The sequence below is a fragment of the Diospyros lotus genome, chromosome 6, assembly GCF_014633365.1.
Source record: "Diospyros lotus cultivar Yz01 chromosome 6, ASM1463336v1, whole genome shotgun sequence".
In the NCBI taxonomy this organism is placed as follows: Eukaryota; Viridiplantae; Streptophyta; class Magnoliopsida; order Ericales; family Ebenaceae; genus Diospyros; species Diospyros lotus.
This window is the reverse complement of record NC_068343.1, coordinates 1,978,870-2,001,457: the sequence shown is the minus strand read 5'-3', so window position 1 is coordinate 2,001,457 and position 22,588 is coordinate 1,978,870. Positions and strand designations below refer to the sequence as shown.

At 36.2% G+C, this 22,588-nt stretch overlaps 3 protein-coding genes across 7 annotated transcripts; 2 read left to right on the top strand and 1 right to left on the bottom strand.

Moving 5' to 3' along the window:
• The first annotated feature begins 222 nt into the window (after positions 1-222).
• LOC127803427 (uncharacterized) lies at positions 223-7,514 on the top strand. Of its 5 annotated transcripts, XM_052339638.1 has the most exons (11): positions 223-336; positions 428-478; positions 1,738-2,076; positions 2,963-2,996; positions 3,085-3,291; positions 3,818-3,907; positions 6,236-6,301; positions 6,399-6,490; positions 6,605-6,652; positions 6,985-7,106; positions 7,192-7,514. In XM_052339638.1, exons 3-10 carry the CDS (start codon positions 1,739-1,741, stop codon positions 7,100-7,102), a joined length of 993 nt encoding a protein of 330 aa, XP_052195598.1. In that variant the 5' UTR covers positions 223-336; positions 428-478; position 1,738; the 3' UTR covers positions 7,103-7,106; positions 7,192-7,514. The 5 variants fall into 5 exon arrangements, with proteins under 5 accessions (XP_052195598.1, XP_052195599.1, XP_052195597.1 ...); XM_052339639.1 differs by lacking the exon at positions 428-478 and having other exon boundaries at positions 231-378; XM_052339637.1 differs by having other exon boundaries at positions 235-478.
• A 1,426-nt stretch (positions 7,515-8,940) lies between these two features.
• LOC127803425 (anthranilate phosphoribosyltransferase, chloroplastic-like) lies at positions 8,941-14,384 on the top strand. The gene is made up of 10 exons (XM_052339634.1): positions 8,941-9,234; positions 9,448-9,591; positions 9,681-9,842; positions 9,935-10,018; positions 10,617-10,805; positions 11,931-12,021; positions 12,223-12,282; positions 12,696-12,814; positions 13,830-13,964; positions 14,095-14,384. Exons 3-10 carry the CDS (start codon positions 9,702-9,704, stop codon positions 14,110-14,112), a joined length of 837 nt encoding a protein of 278 aa, XP_052195594.1. The 5' UTR covers positions 8,941-9,234; positions 9,448-9,591; positions 9,681-9,701; the 3' UTR covers positions 14,113-14,384.
• Positions 14,385-14,570: 186 nt separating this feature from the next.
• Positions 14,571-21,593, bottom strand: LOC127803426 (glutaredoxin). Its single transcript, XM_052339635.1, has 4 exons — positions 21,433-21,593; positions 21,249-21,337; positions 15,007-15,105; positions 14,571-14,913 (listed from the first exon to the last, which is right to left on the bottom strand). The coding sequence occupies exons 1-4, from the start codon at positions 21,486-21,488 to the stop codon at positions 14,837-14,839; spliced, it is 321 nt and encodes a 106-aa protein (XP_052195595.1). The 5' UTR covers positions 21,489-21,593; the 3' UTR covers positions 14,571-14,836.
• Positions 21,594-22,588: the final 995 nt, after the last annotated feature.

The window sequence follows — 22,588 nt, the reverse complement described above, 5'->3', positions numbered from 1 at the left end:
CCATAACCTAAAAAAAAAAATGTCATTTTCTTTTGTCTCTTTTACAATCATTTGTTTCGACATTAATAAATAAATAAATAATTTCAATCATGAAATAACCCTCGACCCACCCAATCAAACGTGGATCCGAAATCCGCATTAGGTGTAGATTGCTCGTCACATGTGCGAAATGAATCCGCTTTTGTAGGGCCCATGTGGAAGCTCTCGCGATCCACCCCCCCCCCCCCCTCCGCCCCCCTCTCTCTCTCTCTCTAGAAGTATGTATCGACGCATTCGTTGATTCATGTATGTCTTCCACGATCGGGTGATTCCTTAGATGATTCCGCCATTGGAAAAGTCAGATTTCTTGGCCTGAACGGCGATTCATGCTCTTCAATAGTACATTTTCTTCGCTGATTCTGACTTTCTACTCTTCGTTTTATTTTAGTTTTAGCAAGCAAACACAGCACGAGCAGGCTTCTCTTTGATCTCGGTTCCAGTAAGTTGAATAATATTCTGCCTCTGGTACAATCGGAGATTCGCTGTTCATGATTCTGTTGTTATTCGAGAATTGCAATTTTCGAGCACTGGATTGCTTTTGGATTTTGTTGATGTGTCGTCCCGTGTGCACACCAAATGCTTGTAATATATTGCATTGTATGTGCCGCTCTTGCTAAATTCGTGTGCGAGAGGTGTAGCTTGGGCTGAATACTGTTAGCAATTTCCCATGCTTTGTTCACTTTCCCTGTTTGAGGCATGTAACACACAATGACCTTTATGAGCTGAGCTCGAATATTGCAATTAAGTGACACAAAACAAAATTATTTGGTTCTGTAAATAGTTGACTGGCAACCGGCCATCATGGATGCATGCTTAGAGAGCTCCTAATACACAAAGCAAGACATCCAATAACAACGCCTCAATTCCACAAGGAGGTGGGGTGGTTACATGGATTCTAATTAACAAATCATCTCTATCCATGACCATATTTAATAATTTCTTTATAATTCATGTCATACTGAAGAGTTTCCCATCATTTTTTTCTCGCCCACTCCAAATCTTAAAAACCCTACAGCAAGACGTACATCCGCTATGAGCAATTTTAGAATGATCATTCAGTATTAGGAGAATTTTGGCACTTACTAAAAACGCTAAGTATTAGGAATATTGAATAGATCTTGGTGGACCTGCATCTAGTTGAAGTTTGTTCATATCAAAATCATAGGGTATGTGTTTCCCGTTTTATTCACTTGGTTACTCTTTACACATCTCATGCCTATGTTCACCAAGATCCTTAAAATATTTTTTTTTTTTCATTTTTTACATATGCTGGTAGTAGGTGGCCTATCAGTCCTTTTTATTTCAAGATGACACACAAATGATGGAAAAGGAATCTATATTCCTCTATATATGTCATCGGACAATATAATTTCATTGCTAGAGCTAATAAGGATGCTGTTATGAGATTTGCTTTATAGAGAGGGCATGGGATAGGAGAAATTTACACCAAACTCTTTACCATTTTGAGGAAACTAGGTTTCAAAACCAGCAGGTTTCTTTTAATATGCAGTTAACCTTGGATGTCTATCAGATAATTCAGTGTTCTGCCAGTATACACTGTTCCAATCATCAGCAGATAAACTTTATTTTTCACAGCCTAAGGTCATTGTACTACTAGCAGCAAGTATTCTCTAAAATTATCTTGTTGAAGACAAAGTTTATTTGTATTTTTTGTTTTTTTCCCCCTCATTTTAACAGGATGGAGATCTTGGTGCATAGCGATCCCACTACCCTGAGTTACTGGTTAAACTGGAGCTTCTTGATTTGTGCAATATGGGTCTTGACACCTATGCTTATCGCATCCTATTTGATATGGAAATATGAATTTTCAGTTACTCCAGCATCTGTGAAAAGAAGATCTCAGCAAGAGAGTGCTGCATTTGTTTATGATGATAAAGTTTGGAGGCCCTGTCTAAAACAAATTCATCCTTTATGGTTGCTGATTTTCAGAGCCATAGCATTCTTTCTGCTTCTAGGGACTCTTATTGCTGATGGTGTTGTTAATGGAGGTAGCATTTTATACCATTATTATACTCAGTAAGTAATCTATTTCTCTTTTGGCTCATTGCATCAAGTTTCGTAAGCAAAGAGAAAAGGAAAGAAAAGAGTAAATTGATCCGTACCTACAAGAATGAAAGGAAGCTAAAATAAAAGAAAAAATGAGTTTTTCAGTTGTTCCTTTATTTGTGAAACACGAGACATTCTGAGGCATCTTATTGTTTGAGGTACTCAGTAAAAGAAGATATATATGGCATGTTTTATAGGCTGCTTTGCCAGTTTAAGGGTCTCAAATTTTGTTTAGAATATAAAAAGGTTTGGATAGTTTCTGTGAATAAGAATCTTGTTGTTTTGGTGTTTAAGTAGCTCTTTATAGTCTTTTGCAAAGACTTTGTAGATTGAGTACTTGGGATGACTCAACTATAATTTGATGGTTCTACAAACGGGGTCGTAATGTTGTATAATACTTAAATCCATGCAACATTAACCAGCTCTCTGATTTTTGTTATGCTAATAGAAGATTACCTCCATTCTCTCTATTGCCACTTTTTTTCAATAACCTTATTCTGGCACCGGCTCTTGATTTTCCATTGTAAAGTACTTTTTGTCTTTCCTTTGTTCTGTGTGTGTACAACAGCACGCCAAACCTTAAAATGCCTCTAAATGGGATATACGTGCATTCTAGTTTGCCAAATATTTATTTATAGCTATGTTATTTTCCTCTATAAGGCCATTATATCCCATATCATGCTTTGGAGCTTCCCACCATTTTTTGGGGGTCTTCCTCGACCTTTTTGCCATAAACTTCTTCCATTTCATCCATTCTCCTCACGGAAAAGTGCTTTCACATTCATTTGTTAGTGTGTGTGTGTGTGTGTTTAATCTTGTAACTTTTGTTTTGTGGTACTTTTTGGTTGTTCAACAGGTGGACTTTAATCTTGGTCACCATCTACTTTGGGGTATGCTTTCTTGTTCTTTTTAAATTTCTCAACTCCTGGAATATATCAATCAATGTATGCATAACCTTGTGGTTTAAATTTTTTGTAGCTCGGATCACTGTTTTCCATGTACGGATGTTATCAGCATTTTCATGTTCAGTATGTGGGAATAGATGCAGAGCAAGGATTACATGTGCCTCTGACATACCAGGAAACTGCATATAAAGTCACTGCAGACAAAACCTCAAATCATCTGGGGAAGAATGGTAATTTCCACATGGGCATCTTTTGCCATGCCTTTCAAGTTATTTTCCAGGTAATTCTCTTTAAAGTCAGTAATTTCGAAGTGATTGGATACCGAGATAGGTTCTCTCCACTATGTTTGATGGTTCTGCTTCTAAGATTTGCTCTCTGGCATGAGCTCAGTCTGTGTTTATGTTTGTGTTCATACATTTTGTCTTCTATTTGTCCCCATCTGCCTCTCTCCCTTTCTGTTTTATATCTCTACTCTTTTAACATGTTTTCTCCTCTCACCTTAAAACCCTACCTGGAAAATCATAGATGGAAGAAATTTTCAGTCAAGACAGGTACGGTCTTTTTCTGGTGTAGGTTCCCTTTTTCACATATTGTTACCTGTGCTAGACACCCTTTGGGCTTTTAACTTTGATGTTTCCATAATTATAGTCCAAAATCTGGCCCTTGTTTCAGTTAGAACTTAGACATGTTTTGATTTTCATTAACTATTAGACACAACAGCATGATGACATTCTCTATGTGGTTGGATTTATTATTTTCTATACAGGTTACTTATGTTCTTTTACTGTGTTTGTTCTCCAAAACAGATGTGTGGTGGGGCTGTGACACTCACTGACTTTGTTTATTGGTCCGTAATATTTCCTTTTCTAACCGTCAAAGATTATGATTCAAACTATGTAAGTTCTGCATACTTTTAGCCTTTTCTCCATGTTTAGCTATTTATAATTATGATAAATCATAAGATTGCCCCCCACCCCAAAAATAAGTGCTATGAATGTGGTGTATGATCACTTGTGAGAAGAAGACATAACCTACATTTAACAACTCTTGAAGATATTGTATAGATTGTAAGGTGTTGATCTTTTTCTCTCTTGAATGGAGAAAAGCATTATAACAATGACACTTTTCCAAAGAGGGTCATTGTCTAAGTTAAGTGACAATAGATATATCAGGTTGTTATTCAGCTTAGTTCAGTGATTTAGGACAGAGAAGTAGAATAGGAATTGGTATTATTATTATTATTTTTATATTTCTTTTGTTTCCTATTAAAATTGACAGGAAAATTCTATAGGACAGCTATAAGACCAGTCTTGTTGTATGGCTCAGAATGTTGGGCAGTCAAATACCAGCATGAGCAAAAGACGAGTGTAGCGGAGATGAGGATGTTAAGATGGATGTGTAGACATACAAGAAAGGATAAAATTAAAAATGAAGTTATTCGTAATAAGGTAGGAGTAGTGCCAATCGAGGGGAAGATGAGAGAGACTAGACTAAGATGGTTTGGTCATGTGAGAAGGAGACTAAGAGACGCTCCTGTGAGGAGAGTTGATGAAATGGAACAATTAGTCACAAAAAGAGGTAGAGGTAGACCCAAGAAGACTTTGAGAGAGACATTAAAATTTAATATGAAATATATGGATCTAAATGAGGATATGACAAAAGACAAAAATACATGGAAGTCTAGAATTCATGTAGCCGACCCCACATAGTGGGATAAAGGCTGGATATGTTGTTGTTGTTGTTGTATTTCTTTTGTTTCCTACTTTGTGAATCCTTCAGTTATTAGGTTCTGTTAGAAACCTAATTGGATTGGGATTATGCTTAGAGTAGAATTATATCTAGTTGCCTGTACCTTGTTTAGGATATATTAGAAAGTAGCCTTGATTGTTGATACTGATGTGAGAATTGAATTGATTTTATTGAAGTTTTTTGTTTGTTTCTGCGTTCTTGTTGAAATCAATCTCCTGATAAATTAGTTTTACCAAAAATAACTTAATGAGGTGAAAGCGGCTTAATTGGCATGTTAAAATAGGTAACTACAAAAGCATGCCAACTGTAATTTGAGGCCTTATAAATCAAAATATATTCCATTAACACAAATCTGTATCTTAATCATACATTATTTTTGGTCTATTTTGATATGTATTCTGACAATATAAGTTACCCCAAGCTAGTCTCACAGCACTAACTTAATAAACTTTCACATTCTGTCTTCTTGATTTGAAAAAAAATCATACAACCTCATAGAAAATATATTTTCACTTGAATCAAATCAAAGAGATTCAGAGCTGAAGAAGTTTATTTTAGTATATCCAAAAATTAGAACCATCAAATCAAAGAGATTCAGAGCTGAAGAAGTTTATTTTAGTGTATCCAAAAATTAGAATCATCAAATCAAAGAGATTCAGAGCTGAAGAAGTTTATTTTAGTATGTCCAAAAATTAGAACCCAATTTGAGCCAAACTCATTCTTGTTAAAATAACTACTAACAGGTCCAATCTGCTAATTTATGAAATATGCCTTAATTTTTAACATACCATGTTTGAAGTAAACTCCAATTCAACTCGCATTAGTTTAGGATAGTTATTAAGCTTTCCAGACATATGTGGTTTGTCCAAATTAGGTATGTAGGTATATAAAAATTTACAAATTGAGCGAGCCTTCATGATGATGCTAAGATTTCTATTTTATATTTGGAATGTTACATGTTTAAGTTGTAGAGGTAGCCTATATTTGCTGCGAGGGTAAGGCTGTGTACAAGAACAACCTTCCCGTAACTCACAAAGAAGGGGTGCTCCTATGGGAAGGGGAGCCTCCTGCCATAGGAGCACCCCTTTTTACTATCCCTGCCAATCCCAGTCACCAAAACTGCCTCTCATTAAGCAAATGTCAAAAACAATTTTTATTTAAATTTATGGCCATCAAATGAATTTAAAAATGGAAAAAGATATCTAATGACATATTAGTAATATTTATAACTAAGCAAGTATATGGTTAGTCTCCATTTGTGCCTTGGTAATCATGCAATCTCTTCTATTTGTTGTTTGTCTCATTGTCCCATCTAGTATGTGATGATACTTCTGACAGATTTTCGTTTTCTTTTCCTCATTTGCTCTCTCTTGTACTTAATGTTCTAATTATTTCAGAAGTCTGTAACTTTTTCCCTTGTTTGGTGGGTGGTTTATCTTCTTGTTAGAATAATTGGTCTTTCATATGATTACCAGTTAACAGTTCTTACCCATACAATAAATGCCGTGTTGCTCCTTGGTGATACAGCATTAAATTGCTTGGTAAATTTCTAATTCTATCAGATCTCATTTACTTCTATCATTTTTCTCTGATACCATGCAAAAAGCATATTTGAAATATTGGTTCCCCTCCTTCCAGCGCTTTCCCTGGTTCCGGATATCATACTTTATTTTGTGGACTGGCACTTATGTCATCTTCCAGTGGATTCTTCATGCCTGTACCTCACTTTGGTAAATCTAGTCCTGCAGCCTATTTATTCTTATTAACATACGGGTTTCTCTTTTCTTTTTCGCTAATTATTAACATATGGGTTTCATGCGTTACACGCACTTTGCTTTTTACAGGTGGCCATACCCATTCCTTGACTTATCACTACCATATGCTCCCTTATGGTATGTTGTCTTTCTTGTCTTATCCCCCTTGACGACACCTCAAAGAACATTATTTCCTTATGATATTATCAAGGTTTTCTTTTTCTAGCACCCGCTGCAGTTTGCATGCATAATTCATGGACCTTTTCTGACGTGCTCTTTTAATGTTCAAATTTTCTAGCCTAACATCTCTCCTTCCTAACTCCCATACCTGTCTTCTGCAGACCTAACATTGAAATGGTTTAATCCAAATTATTCTGGTTTGCAATTCCAGCATCACTACATAATACATTGTTCCATTATAAATGTCTGATTCGCCCATTAATTTCACAACTCCTCGCGTTGAATTGCAGGTACTTGTTGGTGGCACTGATGCATATTCCTTGCTATTGTGTCTTTGCATTAATTGTGGAGTCCAAACACTTCATCTTGTCCAGATGTTTCCCTCGGTCATACCAGGGCTTGAGATGAAATGGTAACATAAACTTGCCATTTTTATTAAAGTTTCAATAGTTTCTTCCAATTTGCTTTGGATCACGTTGTCTTGACCCATCTTACAGCTCCCAACCAATGAAGACAGAGCAACAGCAAGGAACGTTTATCTGAATGTTTTTTCATCCTCTCTTTGCTTGATTGGAGACAGAGGAGATGGAGAGTGATTGTTACAAAAACCCAGCGGCCTCAACCGGAACTCAACACAGGGTGGTCCCAGTTGCTAGCTTCCTGTAATGGTCAATTAGTTCAAAGGCATTCTTTATTGTGACAGATAATACTTTACATTTAAAAATATTTTTATTGTGAAAAACAGCTACAATCTTCCTTCTTATTTTCTGGGGTCTGCTTGGATCTTGAAAAACAAATTTCACAAAAATATTTTTCATTTTTTGTTCCTTGTGGTTGCTCGGGGGTATGCCCTAGCGTAAGTTGTAGACGCTTTTGTATGTTTTTCTGTTAATATATTCTTATTTATGAAAAGAAAAAAAGTCTTTTAAGTATATGTGACTTAGAAAAGATAATGTCAAGAAAACATTTAAAATTGATATACAGAATGATGTAATGCTGATGTAATGTTTGTAATCAAATTTTGATACAAATTTACTAAAATAATTTAGGGTAATAGCTAGTTATTGCCCTAATGTGAATGGTAAGGTCTTAATATGTATTTTTTATTTTTTAAAAAATATTTATTGCATTTTATTTTTTGTATTTAAATACTTTATTTAGTTAATAATAAATGAACTATATTTTAGAATATTTACCTAACGAGTCAAATGTTAAATATTGAAAATAAGTTGTATTTATTGTAACTTAATTATTGTTTTAATTTTATTTTATTACATTTTATTTTTAACACCAAAATAATTATATTAATTGATTAAACAATAGTTAGCATTTTTACCTACCAAACCAAACGGATAAATCTACTAATTGATTAAACAAAATTTCATTGTCACAATGTAAATTTGAAAATGTTAAGTCTTGATATTTGTATCGATATTCTGACTTAATATTTTATATATTTATATTAATATAACATATAATATAAAATATCTTTATAGATAATAAATTTAATCCTCGAAATAACATTTACATGGTTGAACATGTTTCCATTTTCTCAACCGTCTTATTCGCACCTACCAAACGGGTGGAAATAAACTCGTTGGCAAATGCATTGATTACTCGCAGGAAAGTGCAGACGAGACGAGGAGGTCAAAGCAGAAGCCCAGCCTCATTAGCGTCTTGGCCGCGGCGCGGGAAACCACTTGCTGCATTTTGATATATATATAAATTAAATTAAATTGTTTTTGCCAATTTTATGAAACAAAATAATTTACCTATTTTTCTGACCAAACACTAGAAATTAAATAAAATATTTTTCACCGAAGTAATGATTATTATAAATGACCTAATTTTAAATGTTTTATTAATTAATAATAAATACAATATATTTTAACTTACTAACTAATAAGAATATTCAAATGTAACTCTGTTAACAAAATTATTAAAAAATAATTTTAAATAAGATAATGGTAAGATGCAATGAATATGTCTTATTTTAAGACAATATTTATTATCAATCAATAAAAATATTTTATACTTGAAAATAAAATATAAAATATAAATGTTATTTAAAATAAAATATATTTATTATATTTTAATTAGTATTCTTAAAAATAATAATTAATATTACTCTTTAAAATATTTGATAATTGATATTATTATAGTACATTCATTTAATATAGTGTCACCACAATACATACATACATACATACATATATGTATGTATACATATGTACACGCGTAGAGAGACGGTTTGCAGTTGTCGGTACCGATTCAATGTAGTGAACGGAAGAGGCCACTGGCCAGCGAGAGAATTGAATTGCTAGTAATGGCTATGGTTGCGTACAGTCACGGCGCTTCCATCTCTCTCTATCCTCAACTTCACCGGCGATCATCCTCCTCACGCGGCGATCCTGAGACTTGCAATCGCTTCTTCCTTACGCCAATCGCTCGATCAGCTCCAAAGAAACCGAAATCTATAGCGACCTGATTTGCCTCGTACTCGCTCTCGACTGGATTTGCCTATATCGTGCTCGAAAGAGGTATTTGAGTTACAGACAATTCTGTTGCTGAGAAAATCTGAGAAGTTTAAGAGAAAAATATGACGTTGAAGCACGTCTTTCATCTTTACCTGTTTGGTGTTTAGTTAGCAAGGAAAGAGAGCATTATGCTTTGTATTTTTTTTTTTGTTCTGATTTTAGCTTGCGCGTGTAATTGATTGCTCTTGTTTGTACTTGATTGATCCCTTTGTGCAGTTGATTGAGCGCTTGTTAAATCGTGAGGACTTGAATGAAGAAGAGGCTGAAGCTGCGCTCTACTTCTTGCTTAATGACCGCAGTGAAGTGTTAATCAGTGCTTTTCTTGTTCTATTAAGAGCCAAGGGAGAGACATATGAAGAAGTATGTATATATGCATACTCTTATTTATACTCACTACATTTTGTGTCTTGCAGTGTAAGGTAGCTCATGATTAAGCTTCTTGTATTTAGATTGTAGGACTAGCAAGAGCAATGATCAAATGCTGCAAGAAGGTTGATGGGATAGATAATGCGGTTGACATCGTCGGAACAGGGGGTGATGGGGCAAACACGGTAAACATTTCAACAGGGGCGGCTATGCTTGCCGCTGCTTGTGGTGCCAAAGTTGCAAAGGTGAAACTTCCTTACTTGGCACTGGAGTTTATGTAACATGATACTTATTTCAGCAGTTGAATCATTTGGAATCGGGGCTCTTTTTCTTGCAGCAAGGTAACCGATCAAGTTCTTCTGCTTGTGGGAGCGCAGATGTTTTGGAAGCCTTGGGTGTTGTCATTGATTTGGAGCCTGAGGTCAGTGCATCAAAACTTGAAAAACGCTAAGTTTGGTTCCAAATTTCTATGCTTGGTAAGGACTTTTAACCTTGGAGATTTACATAATGGTTTAATCAAGTGCCACCTAGTCCCTTGGAGACTCTGTTTTTGCCAACTCGATTAAGGAGGTGGATCAACAATTTACAACTAGGCCCATTCGTTATGAGCATGGTAGGAGCCATACGATGAACTGAATGAAAAGATTTGTTTATTTCTACTGTCTAAGTGCATAAAACATATTTGTGCAACACCTTTCAAAGTCAGTACTCATATCTAACTGGAAAATCCAATCCCCCACCGCCACACACACATAGGCATCACAAGCAAACTTTGCTCCCTTTGCCAAAAAAAAAAATCATGGATTCCCACTGCTGTTAATGTTTGCTTGTTTTACAAAACTGAATCCTAAATAAGTCACTGTTAGTGCTTTTATGACATACTATTTTGATTTTATAAAACTGATTAAGCGATGAGGATGCATAAAAAACCTGATAAGAGGAATGTGATTGTAGGCTTCATCTTCTAGGTCAGATTTACTGGCTATTAAGAGATCTTTTTCTTTCTGTCGATCAATCAGGGGGTAAAGATGTGCATGGAAGAAGTGGGAATTGGTTTTATGATGTCTCCTAAATACCATCCAGCAATGAAGATTGTCGCACCTGTGAGGAGAGTGCTAGGAGTGAAGACTGTATTTAATATCTTGGGTCCAATGTTGAATCCGGCACGGGTACCTTCTGCAGTTGTTGGTGTATACAAGGAAGACATAGTATGTGTAGTTTTCATATTATCTTTTATTTTTGTTTTTGTTGCTAATAAGTTGGTAGCGCAATTGCTTGGTAGTTGGTGCAATGATATAGCCACTGGATGTCAAGTACTAATGTACAATAACTTTAATTTAAGCCCAAGGGCAAAGGTTTTGTGCTACAAAGTTCCAATATCTGTATAATGAGTGCAATACTAATTTTGTTATGTAGCCCAAGGTTGACTTTCATTTCCCACTCAGACACAAGGTATTAAATGTACTGTCATACTCATATAACTTGTGTCTTAAATTTTAAGAGGATATATGTGTGAGTTTTTTTTTTAGTTCTAAAATGACCCTTTTGTGACACAGAGTATCAATTTCCATGATTTTGTTGATTATCTCCCCCCTATATGTGGGTTTTGACAAGTGGAGTTTTGCATTAGCCTAATAATGTTGTTAGTTCCATTGACTAGGCCAAGCACTGCCCTCAACTTTAATAGCCCTGCACTTTGTATTGGCAGGACAACTATGTGGTCGCCTTCTTTAGGATTTACTTCTAGATACATAAGCTTCTGAACTCACAGCATAATTCTGCGTCCTTGAGCTGTTTTTTTATTTCAGCTGGTCATATCAACAGGAGCAAATATCAGAGTTATGAATATCTCAACCTAGGTCACCTTGTGGCACCTGCTTTGAGTTGCTTGGAAGTTGAACATGCTTCTTGCATAAAATAGAAGTTTTCTCTTTTAATTATTTGCTTTTATCTTGGAACCAGAATGGACTGCATCTATAAATGTAAAGATTGAAGTTAAGCACGTGCAAAATAAAATTCCTTTTACTAGGGTTGGCATGTTATTTTTGTAGAACAGTAAAGCCATTCTACCTGAAATGGTAAATCACATAATCTTTTCCTTACGAGAGGTCTGTTCATTGTCCTGTGGTTCCTGTCAACTAGTTATGATGTCCTTGCACCACTAAATAGTTTAGAAATTATTTTATGCTCATCTTATTATTCCTTGGGAAGTATACTGTACATTGTACAGATTTGAGCGGTTCTAATGCGCTTACATTATTTTAATGATTATGTGCATCTGATATCTTGATGTGACGAATGAGCATTTTTTTTTTTTTTTTGCTTGTGGATAGGTCAATAAGATGGCTGAGGCACTGCAAAAGTATGGTATGAGAAGAGCACTAGTAGTTCACTCAGAGGGTTTAGACGAAATGAGCCCTCTAGGTAAAAGATCAGACTATTCTTTACCCAAAGCTCTATTGAATCAAAACATTCACACCATTAGGACTTTGGTCAAGCATGTGCCACTAACTTGCTTTTATATCATCTTTACTGGGGTAGAGCTTTAATTTTGAAGTTCTCATTTCTGTTATCTTTTTAATTTGATTTTCATTACTAACAAAAATTTTCTTTTTATGTTGACAGGACCTGGAGTAGTTCTTGACATCACACCAGAAAAGATAGAGAAATCTTCCTTTGATCCCTGTAACAAATTGACTCTCTCAATTCTATAATTCCCTTGGCTAAAATTTAAGCTTGGTTTGACTACAGTAATTTGAAGTCCAATATTCTAGTTGAAACTGAAAAGTACACATCCGTTTAACTCACGGTTCTTCCTGGAACTGTGACATAATTGAATGGTAAACACCAAACTTTACAGACTTATTGAAGAAAACTTGGCTGGGCTCATCTCTGTTCATGTCATGGAGTAGGAATACCATTATACAAATGCTTTAAAACTCAAAGCTAGTCATTCTAAGCATTTTTTACAAGCATATCTTGTATATTTAAAGTTAGGCTTGGGTTATCAATTTAACATTTTTATTTATTTTTTAATTATTATTATTGACAACTGAATTGCTGGAGAGGTCATCTTAAGTGCTGCTTTTTGTGTACAGTGGATTTTGGTATTCCTCGGTGCACTCTGGAGAACTTGCGGGGAGGAGGCCCAGAGTACAATGCGAAGGTACTAAGGCGAGTCCTGTCTGGTGAGAGAGGACCAATAGCAGACGCATTTGTAAGTACCCTTCCACTTTCAGTATTTTATCCTGACTTGTGCTTTGTCCTCATCTTACACAAAATAGTTTGTGTGCCACCAAGTGAGAAAATGAAATGCGTCAACCAAAATAGGTAATATTGAAACAAAATTTTTAGTCTCCAGCATCACAGATCAAGTGATACTGGATATATATATATATGCTGCAATTATTATGTTCACAACAAAAAGGCTGGTTGGCAGACGTAATCTGATAGAGAAATGGGAGAAAAGGGGGGTTAATCATGAATGAAGGATCTAGCACCAACTGTTCTTTTTTCTTTTCTTGGGAAAAGAGAAAACAAAAAAGCCAATAGTACGAATAATCCAGTGAAGTCTTCGATTGTTACCTGAGAGAGTAGGTACATATTATTGTATAGGGATTGTGTTTGCATGCTCACTTTATACAAAGCAAAAATTCATGATAGGCACCCAACCCTCCAGTGCTCCTAAATAAAAGCCTTTGCTAGAGTCTTATTAATAGCATCGTAAGACTCGACCCTTTTAAATTCATGGTCTATGTGCCCAAGTCACCATCAAATAATAGAAGGTAAAAATAAACTGCCCTCACAAAACTTAAAACGAGCTCTCCTGGGTGAACCAAACCTAATTTTACCTGGCTAGTCCACCACCTTGATGGTAGGTACTAACCATGTTAACAATGGATGATAGTGCCTTTTACTGGTTGGTCTGGAATAACTTAGCTAGAAGGAGAGTAACTCGAGGCAAGAGTAACACAAAGGCCTAGTTGGCTAAAATCAAGTCAAACTGTACCCGAGACAATTTAAACCCAAGTATTTCATTTTAAATCCATCCACCGAATTGCGAGCTCAACTTAATTTATCTTATCTGTGTCATCTTGTCTTGGCCTTGTTTCAAGCGTATCAGATATAAAAAGAACATGTAATTGGTGTGTTAATTACTAGCTCGTGTATATCTCTATCAGTGTAGCCATTAAAAATTGAAAAATTGCCCCTTTTCATCTTCGTCAAATCAGGTCCTGAATGCTGCAGCAGCACTCTTGGTTAGTGGATGCGTTGGCAACCTAGGAGAAGGCATAGCTTTGGCACGGGAAACTCATCGATCAGGGAAGACTCTTGACACGCTTGACCGGTGGATTGAAGTGTCACGGGTAAATATATCAATTTGCTCTTTTCTGTCCTGTTTCAAAATCACCGCTGTAAATAATTTAACTTCGCACATTTACTTGTCTGGTCTCTGATCGTTGCTGAAGCTTAATTAGCCATTGTCTTATTATCCAGGCTTTTGACATCAACTGATGGATCAGATGAAGGCATTCTATAGTCTGCGTACTGTTTTCAGGTCAAGGCGCCATATACCATCAGTTGTTTTTGTTAATCCAAGTCCCTAGTGTTCCGGAATAGTCTTTTAATGGATAGCCGTAACAGTTGACTGTTTTAAGATCGATTTGGAACGTAGCCCGTGTCGGATAAGCTATGTCCTTAGAACCACCATGTATGGACTTGGGTTGTATGTTTGAAGATGCTGATCTTGTATGACAAGTTATCTGGAATCCATGTTTGAAGATGCTGATCTTGTATTACTAATTATCTGGAATCGTGAGGAAAAGAATTGGCCAATGATGCTTCTAATGGAACTGAAAAAGTGGGTGGTAACTCATCTCTGAAGTTCTTATGCCATTGCAAAAGCTAGTGCTTCAAGGTTACCAATTTTTTTTAGAGCAACCACAATTACGTGCACCACACCAGCTACTGAATTACTCCAAATCATAAAACTGATGTCATAACCCAAATTTACGGACAGCATCCAGAAATTTACCAGAAACAGGCGGAGACACGACACAAACTGACCAGCACTGCAGAAAGCACTTATTCTGTGGGTTGCAGACAAAATTACATTGATTAACCATTAGGGCATTGACATCTTTATTCATATTAAGGTTTTAGTCCCGATTCGGCAAAGCAGACAAACAACATAAACTACACACTTTTTTATTATAATTTGCATCTGGCACCGATCCTTTTAGGAAGATTTGACAAGCGCTCCGGCTTCAGTCAGCAACGGAACCAGCTTCCCTCCATTGTGCAAGGCAGTTGTGGCTGCAAAAACATACCGAGAAGACATTATAAACACCAAATTAAACAAAGCCGTTCAAACAAAGTACTTAATACATAAGAGGGTTGACGCCCTACAATCGCAGCCGCCAATGTGTTTCCCGCCAACAAAAACATTTGGCACGGTTCTCTGTCCAGTCCACTCAGTCAATGCAGCTTGTATCTCTTTTCCATCACCTGAAAAAATGTTATAAAAGTACAGAATTGTTGGTTGACGTTTATTATAAAAAACACAAAAATCACACGCAAGCAATCGTAAGACAAAGTATAATCCAGTGGTTACACTAGTTTCCCTGCCATGCACAAAGGGTGGATCTCTTGCAATAAAATTGGAATTTTAATGGCTTGATCAGAGGTTTGCCAATTGACATATAGATCAACTCGTTACTTACCCATATGTTTTTATGGATAACCAAATTAAATGATGAGCCATTTGGGGAATATCTATTCACTTCCTTCCATTCTTATCCATCCAAAAGTAAATAAAAAGGTGCATCCGTTCCTTCATTTACTTCCCTGTAATCTTCATTTTCTCTTTGTTAATCTAAAAGCCAAAGTTCTGAACACGGTAAATTTTCTTGATCATGCATTCTCATCACATGATGCAATTTGCATTTGTAGAAAAGCCATGATATTGTCAAAGAAGAAGAAGATGTGTTCCGGAGAGAATGGGGATTTGGAAAAGATTAATTTCTCTCATTGAGATAGACTGTGCAATAGTCAAATTATATTACAACTTAACAAATATTGATATTGATTGTTGGTTGTTGTTTCTTTTCTGCTGTATTATTTTTGTCTTTTCATCTTTTTCATCTATTCATTTCTATTGTATTTAAGCTTGCTGCAAGGCAGCTTTGTTGTATATACAGAGAGTATATTTTTCAAAGTTTTCTTCCTTTGTTCGTAATATGGTATCAGAGCGCTTCCATTGCCTCCGATAGCTTCTGTCATTCTCGCCGACTTTCTCCCAGCAATCTTACTATTTTTTTTCTTCTTCCGGTTAGATCTTGTTGTTCTAACTGGATCTCATAGATTTCTTCTTTTCAGGCGATCTTGTTGTTTTGTTTCAATTCATTCAAAATCGAAACCCTAGTTCATCGATTCGTTCGATCTTCTTGTTGTTTGACAGATCTGGTATTCTATTGGTTTTCTGATCGTTCAAACTTTGTCTATGGCTGCGTTTGCACTTAATTCTTCTTCCTCATCAGTGAACAATCCTTCTGTCGACGACGGATCTAGTCCTTATTTCCTCCACCATTCCGACAGTCCTGGACTTGTTTTGGTGTCTCAGCCCCTGACCGGAGAAAATTATATGTCCTAGAGTCGTGCAATGGTGATCGCGCTGTCTGTGAAGAATACACTAGGGTTCATCAATGGTTCAATTTCAGGACCTACAGGTGATATCTCTCTTACTAATGCTTGGATAAGGAATAACAACATCGTCATATCTTGGATTCTCAATTCAGTTTCCAAGGAGATTTCTGCTAGCATTATATACTATGAATCTGCATATGATATTTGGACTGATCTTAAAGAACGGTATCAACAGAGCAATGATCCTAGGATATTTCAATTAAGGCGTGAATTGATGAACTTAAATCAAGGCCAATTGTCTGTTAGTGCTTATTTTACGAAATTAAAAACTGTTTGGGATGAGTTGAGCAATTATAGGCCTGTATGTACGTGTGGGAACTGTTCTTGTTGTGGAATTAAATCTCTCACGGATCATTATCAAATGGAGTTGTCATGTCATTTCTAATGGGATTAAATGAGTCTTTTGCTCAAGTACGAGGTCAATTACTGCTCATGGATCCTGTTCCCCCAATAAATAAGGTTTTTGCCCTAATTTATCAAGAGGAGAAACAAAGAACTGTAGTGGAGTCTGCTAGTGGTAGTGATTCAGTTCTATTTTCTGTTAAACATGATGTGATTAGGCCTAGTCAAGGTAAAAACCAAAGGCGAGACCGGGCTATGTGTACACACTGTGGTAAAGTGTTATAAGATTCATAGCTATCCTCTAGGATACAAGCCTAGGCAGAGGACTAATCCTAATCAGATAAACTCTAATCATGTCAATTCTGCCGTTATTAATCAGGTGCACGATAATAACCATAGCCAATTCAAGAAATCAGATATGGGAGACTTCATAAAGTCCTTAAATCATAATCAGTATCAGCAACTCTTGAATGTGTTGAGTTCTCACTTATCTGCTGTTAAGACAAGTACAGAAGCTGACACTTCTCCTGATCAGGCATCAGGTACATGTTTTTCCATTTCTATCAATCCTAGACTTAGTTGCCCTAGGTTCTGGATTGTTGATTTAGGGGCCACAAGTCTTATATGCTATGATCAGTCTTCTTTTGATCAGTTGAGACCAATTCATGATGCTTCTGTGACATTACCTGATCATAGCAGGTTTTCTGTTTCTTTTATTGGGACTGTGACATTATCATCTGATATAGTGCTAGAGAATGTGCTCTATGTGCCTCAGTTCAAGTTTAATTTGTTATCTGTCAATGCATTAGCAGAGAAGTCTTCTTTATGCCTCAGTTTCTTATCTCACACCTGTGTTATACAGGATGTGTGCCATTCGAGGATGATTAGCAAGGGTGATCTCATAAATGGACTGTATGTCATTGATGCTGGTTCTTCTCTCTTTGGTAATAAAGTTGTTGATAGGGGCTGTAATTCTACTAATACAGTAGCTCATATAATTAGTAGACATACCTGGCATAATAGGCTAGGTCATGTTTCTTTTGAGAAGTTGGACAAATTGAGTGGTTTGCTGAAATTTCCCACTGTCAATAAAACTACAGCTCATGTTCCTTGTTCAGTGTGTCCCTTAGCTAAACAAAGGAGTTTATCTTTTATTTCAAATAATCATTTGTCTCAAAATGCATTTGATCTTATACATTGTGATACATGGGGTCCATATCATATTCCTACTCAGGCTGGACATAGATATTTTCTCACTTTAGTGGATGATTGCACTCGATACACTTGGGTCTTTCTAATGAGAAAAAAATGTGATGCTAGGACCATCATTCCAAAGTTTTTCACTATGGTTGAAACTCAGTTTAATGTTGTGATAAAGAAGTTTAGGTCTGACAATGCTCCGGAGTTATCCTTCATTGATTTCTTTGCCTCTAAAGGAGTTCTTCATCAATTTTCTTGCGTTGAAAGACCCGAACAAAATTCAGTGGTAGAACGTAAACATCAACATCTTCTTAATGTGGCTAGGGCTTTATTCTTTCAATCTCGAGTTCCTATTACGTTTTGGGGGGAATGTGTTCTCACTGCAGCCTTCTTGATTAATAGAACCCAGCTTCTGGTCTACAAAACCAATCTCCTTATTACCTGCTGTATCATTCTCCTGTGGAATATGATTTTTTTAGAGTATTTGGTTGCTTGTGCTTTGCATCCACATTACCTTCTCACAGGAATAAGTTTCATCCTAGGGCTACAGCTCGTGTATTCATGGGATATCCACCCGAAATGAAAGGTTATAAACTTTATGATATCTCTAATAAGACTATGTTGGTCTCTCGAGATGTTGTTTTCTATGAGGATGTATTCCCTTTCCACTCTGTTACTACTTCTGATGAAGTGGTGGATTCCTTTCCTAATTTTGTTTTGCCCAAGCCAATTTCTGATTTCCCACATTCTTCATTACAATCAAATGATTTTGTATCCTCTTTTGATGTGCCTAATGCTGGCATGCCAGCACTTTCTTCTAGCCCTAGTCCTTCTCCTATGCTTTCTATTCATGTTCACAGGACTTCAAACCTTCAAGACTTTCATTATAATCTGTTAGCCAGCAAGTTACCTATGTTTGATCATACACCCTACCCTTTGGAGCACTACCTTTCCTATGACAAGCTCTCTGCTTCTCATAGCTCTTTTCTATCCACAGTCTCATCTAATTTTGAACCTCAACATTATCATCAAGTTGTTCAATATCCTCATTGGCAGGCTGCTATGGATGCTAAGCTTGATGCTATGTAGCAAAATCAGACACGGTCAGTCATTCCTCTTCCTCCTTCCAAACATTCTATTGGGTGTAAGTGGGTGTATAAAGTTAAATACAAGTCTGATGGGTCTATTGAGCATTACAAAACTCGGTTAGTAGCTAAGGATTACACCCAACAAGAAGGCTTAGATTTCTTTGATACTTTTTCTCCGGTGGCAAAATTGGTCACTATCAAGGTTCTACTTGCCCTAGCTGCCATTCACAAGTGGTCTCTTGTTTAGCTTGATGTGAACAATGCTCTTCTTAATGGGGATTTGTTTGAGGAGGTACACATGGACCTCCCACTTGGCTATAAACCTGCTGGACATGCTTTGTCTAAGGGGGAGAGGCTGGTATGTAAACTACACAAGTCCATTTATGGTTTAAAACAGGCTTCTAGGCAATGGTTCTCAAAATTCTCTAGTGTTCTTGTTCAGAATGGATTTCATCAGTCTCGATCCAATTATTCTCTTTTTACTAAAGGTACCGGTAGTTCCTTTGTGGCCCTCCTTGTATATGTAGATGACATAATCATTACTGATCCTAATGTTGGAGTTATTAATTCTCTCAAGGGTTTTCTTCATAGTCAGTTTGAGTTGAAAGATCTTGGCCGATTGAAATATTTCCTCGGGCTGGAAATTGCTCAATCTTCTTCTGGTATATTTTTCTCACAAAGGCATTACACTCTCCAACTTCTTGAGGACATTGGTTTTCTAGCCTGTAAGCCATCATCTTTGCCTATGATCCCTAATTCCAAACTTTGTCCCTTTGAGGGAGAGTTATTGGCAGATCCATCCTTATATAGAAGACTCGTTGGTCAGTTATTGTATCTCACAGTTTATTGGCCTGATATTACATTTGATGTCCACAAGCTGAGTCAATTTGTGTCTCAGCCTCGTCAGCCTCATTTAGATGTTGCTCATCACCTTCTTCAATATCTTAAAGGCACTCCCGGTCAAGGTTTGTTTTTTTCTGTTTCTTCTTCTCTTCAGCTACAGGCATTCTCTGATGCTGATTGGGGATCTTGTTTAGACTCAAGGAAGTCTACTACTGGTTTCTGTATATTCCTTGGTGACTCTTTGATTTCTTGGAAGGCTAAGAAGCAGAATATTGTTTCCCGTTCTTCAGCTGAAGCTGAATACCGGGCTCTTGCCATGACTGCCAGTGAGCTTACCTGGCTCACACAGTTGCTGTCGGAATTCCAGATCAAGGCTTCCATCCCTTATCTCCTTTTCTGTGACAACCAAGCAGCAGTTCATATTGCCACCAATCTAGTGTTTCATGAACATACGAAACACATTTGAGTTGGATTGTCATTTTATTCGTTAGAAGATCGTTGCTGGATTTATTCGATTGCTCCCTATTCGCACTCAGCACCAACTAGCTGATGTGCTCGCTAAGCCCCTGCCAGCAGACCATCTTTCATCCTTGTTATCCAAGATGGCTATACTTGATATCCATGGTCCATCTTGAGGGGGAGTAACAAATATTGATATTGATTGTTGGTTGTTGTTTCTTTTCTGCTGTATTTCTTTTCATTGTACAGTTAAGAGTAAGCAGGGTTATTTTTGTCTTTTCATCTTTTTCATCAATTCATTTCTATTGTATTTAAGCTTGCTGCAAGGCAGCTTTGTTGTATATACAGAGAATATATTTTTCAAGGTTTTCTTCCTCTGTTCGTAATACAACTTATAGCTAAACTTAAACTAATTACAGTTAGAACTCTAACTAATGAACAGAAAAATAACAGTAAACAGAAGAATCTCAACCGCATTGTCAAGAAGGCTATTTACTTACCATCCATCCGATGGTGCTATGATCCTTGTATCCAGAAACTAGGCAATAGAAACATTAATCTGTATGTATAACGAACCACATAGAAGTAAAGTAACACTGTTGATAGCGACTTCTTAAAGATTTTTAATGATTAATTTTCAACAATCAGATTTAACATGTCACCGAGCAAATGAATTATATTTGGATATTTCACCTCTTAGAAAATAACGATTTCCTTCGTAAGAGAGGATGCAGATCTAAAAGCTAATTTCCTCTCAAGTAAACTGCATAATTCTTGGATCCAAACAGAGGAATCACTTGTATAGGCGTAAGGATCTCCACTTATTTCTTAAATCAATCACTTGCTATTTTACTCTTTAAGAATCAAACTGGAGAAAGCCTAAAACGAATTCAAGAATTAAGGAACCTATTACGGACACAAATCTGATCTCTGTGCGCGCGTAATCGTGAGCAGTAAGATCTCTAAGTGTGTGCAAGAGAGAAAAAGGAAGAAAGAAAAAGAGAACGCACTCACTTTCAGTGTCCAATTCGACGACCTTGAAGGTTACTCCAAGTGTTGTGAACAATTTCTTCACGGTGACGCAGAAAGGACAATACGTCTTGCTATCAATCCACAAAAATCATCATCCATCACTAGTTCGTCACAGCAAATCTATAAACACACATATACACAGAGAAAGATAGCAAGAATATAGAACCTGAAGACGACTACTGCATTTGAAGCGACGATCTCCTTGGCTTTCGAGTCTGCCATTCTCTCTCTCTCTCTCTCTATCAGTATCAGAGCTCCTCTGAAATCGAACCCTATTATATGGCGGTGCAATGGGGGTAAGAAGATCGGAGAGACACGTGGCTAACGTAGGGAAATTAGGATAAGGATGCAAGACGCGTCATGATCCAGGCCGTTAATTTGTAGAGGACGCGCAGCCCCCACTACATTTGAGATGAGGACGCGATGATAGAGATCTAAAGGGTTCAGATTCATCTAGCTCTATATTATTCCGGTAACCGAATCGTTTTTAACGATTCTAAAAAAATCTAGCTCTATATTATTCCATTAACTGGATCATTTTTAATGTTTCAAAAAAATAAGAATTATAATCGAACCATTATATATATAGAATCAAATCATGATGAATTTATCACACTGGATTAATTCGATTTTATTCAATTAACATTTAATTTTTAAATATTTTTATAAAATATGAAATTACAAACAAATTTATTAATTAAAATAAATTCATAATCTCTTTAGTGCTTCCAAGTCAGAAAGTAAAAGTATAACAAAATAATTTATAAACTATCTCGTCAAGAGATTATATCAACCGTTTAGTATAGTAATAGCACATAAAAGAGTATAAATAAAAGAATTCATGAATCTTGTTAGTTTCTTATAAAGTGATACTATTTATGCATATATATATATCTAAAAAATTATAATATATATAAGTATAATATCGATTTTAGTTCGATTCGAACCACAGCTTGAAAAAAAAAATCAATAATCAAACTAAATATATCGATTCTTAATTTTTTAGAATCAAAACCTAACATTTGAACAATATAACCAATTCAAATGTACGGTCCAATCTGATTTAGTCCAATTCATTGATTTTTGAATTTTTTTGTACACCCGTAAAATAGAAATGATATGTTGAGTGATGCGAGCCGCCGCCTAAGGGGTAATTAGGTCCCTCCAACCCCCTTCTAGCCTGATGAACAAATGCGTTGTTCGGGCCAGAAGGGGGTTGGGGAGGACCCAATTACCTGATGAAAATAATACATTATTTTATATGTTTGGCATAATAGCTTCGTTAAAATTAATTACTTTATGTACCATTAAATTATTATTAT

Excerpts from the sequence above, each read along its gene's own strand:
- LOC127803427 (XM_052339638.1), top strand. The coding sequence starts at position 1,739 with ATGGAGATCTTGGTGCATAGCGATCCCACTACCCTGAGTTACTGGTTA. Across the intron at positions 2,997-3,084 it reads TGGTCACCATCTACTTTGGG|CTCGGATCACTGTTTTCCAT; the intron begins GTATGCTTTCTT and ends AATTTTTTGTAG. Across the intron at positions 3,292-3,817 it reads CCTTTCAAGTTATTTTCCAG|ATGTGTGGTGGGGCTGTGAC; the intron begins GTAATTCTCTTT and ends TCTCCAAAACAG.
- LOC127803425 (XM_052339634.1), top strand. The coding sequence starts at position 9,702 with ATGATCAAATGCTGCAAGAAGGTTGATGGGATAGATAATGCGGTTGAC. Across the intron at positions 9,843-9,934 it reads GTGGTGCCAAAGTTGCAAAG|CAAGGTAACCGATCAAGTTC; the intron begins GTGAAACTTCCT and ends TTTTTCTTGCAG. Across the intron at positions 12,022-12,222 it reads AGACGAAATGAGCCCTCTAG|GACCTGGAGTAGTTCTTGAC; the intron begins GTAAAAGATCAG and ends TTATGTTGACAG.
- LOC127803426 (XM_052339635.1), bottom strand. The coding sequence starts at position 21,488 with ATGGCAGACTCGAAAGCCAAGGAGATCGTCGCTTCAAATGCAGTAGTC. Across the intron at positions 21,338-21,432 it reads AATGCAGTAGTCGTCTTCAG|CAAGACGTATTGTCCTTTCT; the intron begins GTTCTATATTCT and ends GTGGATTGATAG. Across the intron at positions 15,106-21,248 it reads CGTCGAATTGGACACTGAAA|GTGATGGAAAAGAGATACAA; the intron begins GTGAGTGCGTTC and ends ACATTTTTTCAG.